Source organism: Mercurialis annua, linkage group LG5 (assembly GCF_937616625.2).
Source record: "Mercurialis annua linkage group LG5, ddMerAnnu1.2, whole genome shotgun sequence".
Taxonomy (NCBI): Eukaryota; Viridiplantae; Streptophyta; class Magnoliopsida; order Malpighiales; family Euphorbiaceae; genus Mercurialis; species Mercurialis annua.
In genome coordinates this window covers 52,317,964-52,327,054 of record NC_065574.1, presented here as the reverse complement: position 1 = coordinate 52,327,054, position 9,091 = coordinate 52,317,964, and the positions used below count along the sequence as shown (strand labels likewise).

General features: G+C 33.9%; 2 protein-coding genes across 2 annotated transcripts; one reads left to right on the top strand and one right to left on the bottom strand.

Annotated features, from left to right (window-relative positions):
- The first annotated feature begins 696 nt into the window (after nt 1-696).
- Nucleotides 697-2,742, top strand: LOC126683486 (heavy metal-associated isoprenylated plant protein 37). The gene is made up of 3 exons (XM_050379397.2): nt 697-850; nt 959-1,034; nt 1,463-2,742. The coding sequence occupies exons 1-3, from the start codon at nt 812-814 to the stop codon at nt 2,539-2,541; spliced, it is 1,194 nt and encodes a 397-aa protein (XP_050235354.1). The 5' UTR covers nt 697-811; the 3' UTR covers nt 2,542-2,742.
- A 2,840-nt stretch (nt 2,743-5,582) lies between these two features.
- Nucleotides 5,583-9,021, bottom strand: LOC126680351 (actin-interacting protein 1-2-like). The gene is made up of 6 exons (XM_050375472.2): nt 8,571-9,021; nt 7,541-7,702; nt 7,244-7,430; nt 6,655-7,077; nt 6,171-6,578; nt 5,583-6,079 (listed from the first exon to the last, which is right to left on the bottom strand). Exons 1-6 carry the CDS (start codon nt 8,960-8,962, stop codon nt 5,822-5,824), a joined length of 1,830 nt encoding a protein of 609 aa, XP_050231429.1. The 5' UTR covers nt 8,963-9,021; the 3' UTR covers nt 5,583-5,821.
- Between the last annotated feature and the right edge of the window lie 70 nt (nt 9,022-9,091).

Genomic DNA, 9,091 nt, shown 5'->3' with positions numbered 1-9,091 from the left:
AGGGATGTTTTGGTATTTTTAATTTTTTTTGTCTTTTAAGGACATGTCAACTAACACATGGCGCTGTCAAATTTTTATTTTGTTTTAAAAGACAGCCGTCAAACAAAAGACGACGCCAGAGATATTTTCGTTCATAAGGACCGTGGTGAGCGCCGCCATAAAAATCAGGGGATTTAGTGTCCGTTTTTAAACTTTAGGAGATGTTGTGCACGTACCCCTAAAGATCAGGGGCCACGGGTGATTAATATCGCTTATTTTTATATATCCATATCTTTCATTATTTAAGCGATACGGTTTTCTTATTTACATTACGCTGCTGTAAGTGAACAGTGAACATCAATGCTATCGGAAAAGGAATAAAAGCCCGTTGGGAGACTAACTCCATAGAAAGAACAAAACTAAAACAAAATTAATTTTAGGTCTCATTTTGACGGATGAGAAGTGCAAAGAAAGATATAAAAGTCGGCCTGTCAAGTCGCTGTTTTTTCTCTCTATCTCTTTACTCAGTATTTAACGTTAAATCACATCACTTCACATAATTTCACACCCAATAAAAAATATATAAAAAAACCCCATTTCTTCTTCTTCTTCTCTCTCTGATTTCTAACATTTTGGTTTCTTGATTTTGCGTTCTCTCTGTTAGTAATAAATATTTTCTTGAAAAGTTTGAAGCTATTAAAAAACAGCCATTTGCTTTTGTTTTTTTTGTTACTTTTGAGTTGTACTACTACACTAGTAGGTTATTATTAATAGGTAGTGTTTTGTCTTAACTTTTGATTTTCTTTTGCTTGTTTTTCAAACAAACTACACCATGACTAAACAAGATGACTTTAAGCTCCTCAAGATCCAGGTAACCACATTCTTTCTGTCTTCTTTTTCTTTAATTTTTTATGCTAAAGTTTGATTCTTTTGTTTATTTTTTCTGTTTTTTTTTTGGTAATTTACTTTCTTTCTGCAGACTTGTGTTCTTAAAGTGAACATTCATTGTGATGGGTGTAAGCAGAAAGTCAAGAAACTCCTTCAGAGGATTGAAGGTGACATTTTCTTTTATTTTCTGAAATTTTTAGATTTCTTTCATCCAATTGCAAATTTGTGTTTCTATTACTGTCTGTAAATCTGTGCTTAAGTTTATAGTTCGGATTCTATTTCCAATTCAGATACGTGTCGGGCACTTGGCATTTCGGGCATAAAATTTCAGTTTTAACATACAAAACCTTACAATGCCGTGTCCCGTTTTCATGTGTTCGTGTCCGTGCTACTTAAGTCTCTAGGTTTTTTTGTCTTCAGATAAGAAATGATTATCACTATTTTCCTATGTTTAACTAAATTAAAGTAAATGAAACTATAAAACTTGAAATTTATCAGGTAATCTTGTAAAATGTGGTAGAAATTGGGTGACATGAATTTAAAAAAAGTCCATAATCTGAGTTCTTGATTAAAGTTTTGAAACAATTTGGTTCAGGGGTTTACCAAGTAAGCATAGATGCAGAGCAACAGAAGGTTACAGTATCAGGAAATATAGACTCTGCAAGTTTGATCAAGAAACTAGTGAGAGCTGGTAAACATGCTGAGATTTGGGACCAAAAATCTAACCAAACTCAAACACAAAACCGTAACCAAAACCAAAACCAAAAAAACAACTGTTTCAAAGATGACAAGAACAACAACAAAGGTCAAAAGCAAGTGATCATGAAAAACCTAGCAGCACTAAAAAACCAGCAGCAGAAGTTTCCCATGTTCAGCTCTGAAGAAGATGATGACTATTTTGATGATGATGATTATGAAGATGATGAGGATGATGATCTCAGGTTTCTAACTCCAAGTCAGCTAGGTCTTCTCAAACAGCAAATTGATGCCAAGAAAAATAATGCAGCTACGGCAGCAGTTGGTCAGGGTGCCACTAAGATGAGCAACAATAATGGTCAAAAGAAAGGAAACCCTAATCAGAACATGGCAATGAAAATTCTTCCAGGTGGTGGCATTGATCAAAAAGCCATGGCAGCAGCTTTAAAGATGAACAGTAACCAATCAGGAGGTGGGGGAATTAATCATACTGTAGAAGCTGGTAAAAGAGGAAACCATGACATTGCTGCTATGATGAATAATCTTGCTGGTTTTAATGGACATGGTGCTAATCTAACCAATTCTGCTGCTCTAGGAGCCAACTCCAGTGGTTTAGGATTAGGGTTTCAACCGGTTCAGTCAAATCTTGGGTATCAAGGAGGATCTTTAGGTCAACAATATCCATCAACAATGCTGATGAACATGAATGGGCACAACCTTGACCATAATCAAGCAGCAAATATGATGATGAACATGCAAAATAGGCAACAACAGCCTCAGATGATGTATCACAGGTCACCATTTGTTCAACCTAACACTGGCTATTACTATAATAACTATAGCTCTGCCTCTGCTGCACCTTACCCCTATAATGAAGCTTATCCCACCAATTATAATGGTGGTTGTAACTCTAACTCTGGTGCAGCTACTACTCACATGTTCAGTGATGAAAATACAAGCAGCTGTTCAATCATGTAAAAAAAGTAGTATGGTGGGGTTTGACTTTGAAACTCAAAAGATGTAATGTTTTCCATTAGTGGAGGAGTTAGTAGCTTTTGACAGTATTCTCTGATGAATGTTTCTGAAAAGGAACAAGTTAGTTGGGATGAGATGAGATGGGATGTTTTAGTAAAATCTTATCAATGTATTGTCCAGTTGTTATTAATGTATTATTGTTCTCAACTCTCTGATATTATTACTTTGTAGTTGTTATAAGCTAACTTTAGTAGTAACTTTAACAATTGTTCAATTAACGTTTCACGTTTTGAAAACATATTGTAAGTCTAACGGTTTGAACATAAAATTCCATTTTTAACATATTTCTTTTAAAATAGAACCGTTTCCGTGTTTGAGTATTTCATTTTTCGTGTTCGTGTCCGTGCTACTTAACATTTAACACATTCATAATTTCATACAACAGACAAAGGTGGCATTGGTCACTGTTTCTGTACGAAGAATTAATGACCCAATGGAGCAGAGAGATAGGAAGAACAGGTGGGTTGAAAATGCAACACTTATCCAATTTTTTAGTGGTTCATGTTAGGTGTGTTTGCACGTGTCTCACCTGCAAAAAATGTTTGTAAATGGCTTCACCGACAGGACTACAGCAAATTTTTCAAAGTCCAAAGTGAGTTTGGTACTGATGTCTAAAATTAATTTTCTAACTTAGACAACAATTAGCATGCTTGTCTGAAAATTATCCAAATTCTATTCCAATGTCTTGAAATTGTAATTTAGGATGCTTAATCAAAACAATGCAAGTTAGTATAAAAGTTTACAATGCACATGACAAAGAGAAGGATTATTGCTCTATCATAGTATCAAAAACAGATGCACTAAATTTAATAATAAAAAATCATTGGGCTCTTAAACTTATACATCAGAATAAATTAGGCCAAACACATATTTGGGTCCCTGCACTATTATTTTTTTCCAACTTAAGTCCCTGAACTATAAAACATTTAAAATAAGTCTCTGCACTATTAAAAGTCTCTGATTTAAGTCCCTCCGTGTCATTCCGTTAGAGAGTGAGATACAAACGCTTGACTCTGAGATTGGTTGTAGTTAAAATTTATGAAATTAAAATTTTGAGTCCCTACACTATAATTTTTTTGCCATTTGAGTCATTGCACTATAAATCTAACTTAAATTTTTAATTACTCAAAATTAATTAATTCAAAATGAATTTATTTATTTAAATTAAAATAAATATTTTTTAAAATATGATATTTTAAAGATTGCGAGGTAGACGAACAATTTTTTAATATATTTAATTTTTTTATAAAAATAAAAAAGTAATTGTATAAAATAAAAAATTATTTTTATTTAATTAAATTAATAAATTTTAAATAATTAAAATTTTAAATTAAAATGAAAAAAATTTATTAATGGTCGGAGATGATTCTAGCTTTGGAAATGCTAAAAAAATTTAATAACATTAAAAAAGAAAATAAAATAAAAATTTTATTAATATTATTTAAATTATGTGATAGAAAGACTTAAAATTGATGTTTCTAATAGTATAAGGATTCAATTTGGAAAAAAATAATAGTGCAGAGACCAAAATAGCATTTTTGATATGTAATTGTTAACGTCATCCACATTTTGTTAACTTGCGCAATGATAGGGACTTAAAATAGATGTTTTTGATAGTGTATGGACTTATTTTAAACGTTTTATATTTCAGGGACTTAAGTTGGAAAAGAGTAATAGTGCAGGGACCTAAATATGTGTTTGGCCAATAAATTACCTCATTTATACATTTTAATCAAATAAAAATAATATTTTTTATTTTTAAGATTAGAGACGATCTCTATTTTTAGGTCTAGTGAATTCTAAATTGGTTGTACAATCTAAAAATTATTATCCTTAATTAATTAAAAACTATAAGTGTGAGTTAGTTGACTATGACGTATAAATCAAGGGACCTGAATGACTCTTTGTTCATAAATTTAATATTTGAGACCGTTACTCCATTTTGCATTTAACTTCCACATAATTTCACATAATAAATTGCCAGCAGACAAAGTGTAGTTTTCTATAATGTTGATGGTATGCTTGCATAAAAGACAAATGTAAAAAGGGCTATGTATACATTTATTGATTTCAGCTAAAATCACCTATCTATATACCTCAACTTTAAGAATCTGCATTTATTTAAAAATATCTTACAAAAATGCAATTCTTGTAACTAACACATGATTCATTAAATTGTACTATAATGGGATGTAAATATATCCTTTGTGACTTGACTTGTACAATAGACTAGTTTACATTTGTATTAAGTTCCTATTTTGTCAGCTTGTGAAAGAAAAGATTGTTGAATCAAATCATATTTTGTCAAAGTGAAAACTCATGGGAAGCAATGGAGTTAAATAAAGCAGGAAAAAGTTCATTTTGAACCATGAAATTAATGTTGGTTTGGCAAAAGATAGACAGAGGTGACTAAAGAGAGAACTAAATAACACTGCCAAATGCATATTTAAAGGTGAAAAAAAACAGGTTGTATGCATTGAGAATGGTTGTTGATACCTATATATCAAAGTTTCAAAATGTGATAAAAGTGCATTTCAGGGGGCTAAAAGCTGAAAAAAGTGACTAAAGATGAAAACTCTAGTCAAATATATGCAATCTACAGAAACAATTTCAGCTGCAGAAAGTTTAATTTCACAACTCTGGCAACATCAATTACAAGGGAATAATGTCACCGCAGATCCTGAAATTGTGCGTCATGGTCGATTAACTCACTAATCGTCAATTCATTTTTAGAACTGTTTGTTTTATACAATTTAGGAGTTAATCGATCTAAAAATAGAAAAATATTATTCTATTAGTTAATCGACCCTGAGGCACAAGAACAGGGACCGCGATGAGTTAATGCTCAATTACGAGGTCTTGATTTTCCTTTTTAAAAGGCTATGTACAGTTAAAGAATTCATGTATGAAACATCTTCATTTCAATTTTCAGAATAACAACATAAAAGCGAATTGCAAATTGCAATGTATGATTGGCTCTTAAATTAACAAAAAGCAAACAGTCAAAAGAATATTATTCTCATTTAGCTATACACACATACAAAATTGAAAAATTATATCACTATCCAAAAATTGCATAACATGGATGAAACTAAACAACAAACAATTTTAACTGACAAAAAAATTGGTTAATTATGGGCCTTAAATAAAACAGAAAGGGATTTTAGTACCAAACCATAGTAACTGGACATTTTCAATTACCTGCAGTTTAACTGATTGCATCTTATTGTGGCTGTAGCCTCCAGACACGAACAAAGGCATCTTCCCCTGAGCTGATCAAAACGGAGTCATCGGTAAATGCCAAACCGTACACTCCGCCCAGGTGAGCTCCTTTTATGGTAACACGGCTTGAAACCGGTTTTCCGATTTCGTAAATGATAACACAAGTGTCTAATGAGCCAGTAGCCACCATAGAACTATTAGGAGACCATGCTAGGCAGTTTATACGAGCAGTATGGTACAACATGTTATTAAGCTTAACCTGCAAAAAGAATTCCAAACCTTAATTGTAGCTCAAGCAAATGATCTCAATCTGAATAGCTTAACTACTTCTAAATTCTAACATAATATACCTCTTTCGAGGCACGATCCCAGACAACAGCTTCGCGATTTAGATCAGCTGAAGCAAACATTGAGACATCTGGTGAATATCGTATTACACTTATGGCGCCTCTATGCTTTTCAAGAACTGCTACTTCATTCAGTTTTTCACCAGAGATTGAATAGACATGCAATTTTCCATCTTCACCGCCTACTATTGCTTCACTTCCATCAGGTGAAATCACTGATGCTGTCACCGCGAAACCAAGGTTGGTGTTTGATATTATTTTCAGACCATTAAGAAGAGCAGCACCTGACTCGGTTGAGACCAAAGCTATTCCAGGGGAATCAATGGCAAGGGTTACATCCTTAGGTTGAATTCCAATATCAACATTCTCTTCAGCTTCATTGTTATCCCCAATTAGAGGGACTTTGCGTACCTGAAATCATTAGTACAAAATTGAGATTCTTGAATTAAAAGTTAGAATGTGTGACAATCAGTCCACCAGACTATACCTTGTTGTCGAATCCAGATGTGATAACTTCATGTCCGGTAGCTGCTATACACTTGACTGGAGCATTGTCTTTCTTCTCTATTCTTCCACAGTATCCGCGACCTTGAATCCATTTCAAAATGTGTCCATCGTAGCTGCTTGTCAGAATCACTTTCGGATCACTTTCAATTGCGGTTAATGCATTGACATTTTTCATGTGCCCTGATAAGCATATTGGGGATTTATCGAGATCATTTGCTGAATATAAATAAATCGTGCCACCAAGGGAAACAATGACAAGACAGTCATGTTGCCAAAGGCATCCGATTAGCATGTCATCTACTCCACCAGTACCAGGACACTCCAATGTTTTCTTCAGACTTCCATCCCCATTTTCAGGAATTTCCCATATCTTCGCGGATTTGTCAGCTGAGACAGTAAGTACCTGAAGTTTATCGAACATAAACCAGATCAATAAGCAGAAACTAAAAACATAGCCTCACAGAAATAAGAAAGTACATTATCAAATTTCTTGTCGATTTTACGGTGTTCACTTATCAAGATAAATGGATTGGAGAAACTACATACATAAAACTTGATATGATGCTCACCTGTTTACTATCAGGACTCCAACTAACAGCATATATACTGAATTTATGACCATTTTCTTGCGACAACTGCCCGATAATTTCTCCAGTCTTTCCGTCGTATATAATCCCCTTTTTATCTGAGCCTACACTGATGCATTTGCTGCCATCCGGAGAGAATCTAACACAGTTGACAAAATTGGAATGCTCCCTGCATATCCAATCCAAGCACTATTCATAGTTAACAAATAAATGTAACCAAATGTCCAAAACAGAGTTACTATGCAAAATCTATGTATGCTAACAAAGTAGATAAGCAACCTGTGAGACAGCATGAACTTAAAAGGTGGACCTTCATAAAAATTAACTATAAAATCCTCTCCGCAAGATGCAATTCGGAACGGCCTTGTTGGTTTGAAGGCGCAACTTAAAACCCGCCGTGAATGGCCATCAAACTCCCCAACAGTACTAGCTGTGTCCCACCTGTACATACAAGAAAAATCTCATTACATTTACATCACAGATACAACCTTTTAATCTATTTGTTAAGTCAGAAAATTGCTAGAATTCAGTAGAAATGAAGTTCCTTTTTGGCCAGTTTTTAGAAGACAGAAGTTGTTCTGCATCAATTGAGATCATATATAAATACTGAAAATTAAGTAATTAATAAGAAAATTTCAAAACTCAAAACAAAAGCAAGCTTCAGCATTAAGGCTCTTTAAAATAAATGAAATCGCCATATCAAAGTCCACATGATTTTGACAGAATTCAATCCACTAAACACAAGGGTTAATTGCAATTACAACATAAACGTTTAAACTTGGCAAAGATACCAACTCTCACTTTTTGGAAATTAAAACATATTTTATTTTCTGATGCAAAAGTTAGAAGCCGGAATTGTCACGTAGGGCGACACGCTGGATTTCAATAATTGCCACGTAGGCTGACACATTACAAATTAAAACAAAAACTTTAGCATAATTTTCAATAATAACATAAAATTTAAAATTTGGTAAAATCACACACCAGACAACATGTGAGCGGTGAGCCTACATAGATTTCCAGCTTCTAACTCAACAAATTTATATCCTTCGATTTGCTAAAAAGTGAAAGTTGATTTGTGAATTTGCTAAATTTTAAAGTTTATGTTATAATTGCAAATCATGTTATTCCTGATTTAATTTGCAATTTTATTAAACTTAAGCACAAGAATCATTCAGAAATTACTAAATAGCACCATGTTTCAGTAATCAACAATCAGATTAACTAGTCCTAAAATCCTAAAAACATTTGGCTCCAAAATCACAACATAATTCACAAAAAACAAATTCAAAAATAAAAGATGGCTCACATAAAAGCACGAACAAGAGACTTCCCCTTGCCATCACCAGAAACAACAATCCTCAACTGATCAGAAGACCACTGTAAATCATCGATCCGGCCGGAAAGTACGCGAAATTCTTTATGCAAAACAAACTCATTATGTACTCCCCATATTCTAATGGTTCCAGAAACATCGCCGGATGCAATCCACTCTCCGTTCGGCGAATAACGAGCGACGGTCACCGGATAACTGTGCTCACCGTACACGTGGACTTGCAAGGGATTGCCGAGGTAACGGATGATAACGGATCTACCGTTAGTGTAGAGAATGGAATTGGATTTCGGATCGCCGGAGATTAGAATTCCTCTACCGCGTTCCGTTGACGGAGCGCAGGCGTAGGTTTCTATGAGATCCGCCATTGCTAGAGATCGGTGGAGAGAGAAGTGGAAGAGATGGTGTGATGAGTTTTAAGCGTGCGTGTGACCGTTTTGTTAGTTATTTTGAAGAAAAGTGCGGGATTTTAGGTGCTTATTTTTGAACGAGTTGGC

Bases quoted from the DNA above. Each gene is read 5' to 3' on its own strand.
- LOC126683486 (XM_050379397.2), top strand. From the start codon at position 812: ATGACTAAACAAGATGACTTTAAGCTCCTCAAGATCCAG. The intron at 851-958 runs GTAACCACATTC...TTCTTTCTGCAG, and splicing joins TTAAGCTCCTCAAGATCCAG to ACTTGTGTTCTTAAAGTGAA. The intron at 1,035-1,462 runs GTGACATTTTCT...AATTTGGTTCAG, and splicing joins ACTCCTTCAGAGGATTGAAG to GGGTTTACCAAGTAAGCATA.
- LOC126680351 (XM_050375472.2), bottom strand. From the start codon at position 8,962: ATGGCGGATCTCATAGAAACCTACGCCTGCGCTCCGTCAACGGAACGC. The intron at 7,431-7,540 runs GTTGCTTATCTA...TTGGATATGCAG, and splicing joins AAGTTCATGCTGTCTCACAG to GGAGCATTCCAATTTTGTCA. The intron at 6,579-6,654 runs GTATAGTCTGGT...TAATGATTTCAG, and splicing joins CATCTGGATTCGACAACAAG to GTACGCAAAGTCCCTCTAAT.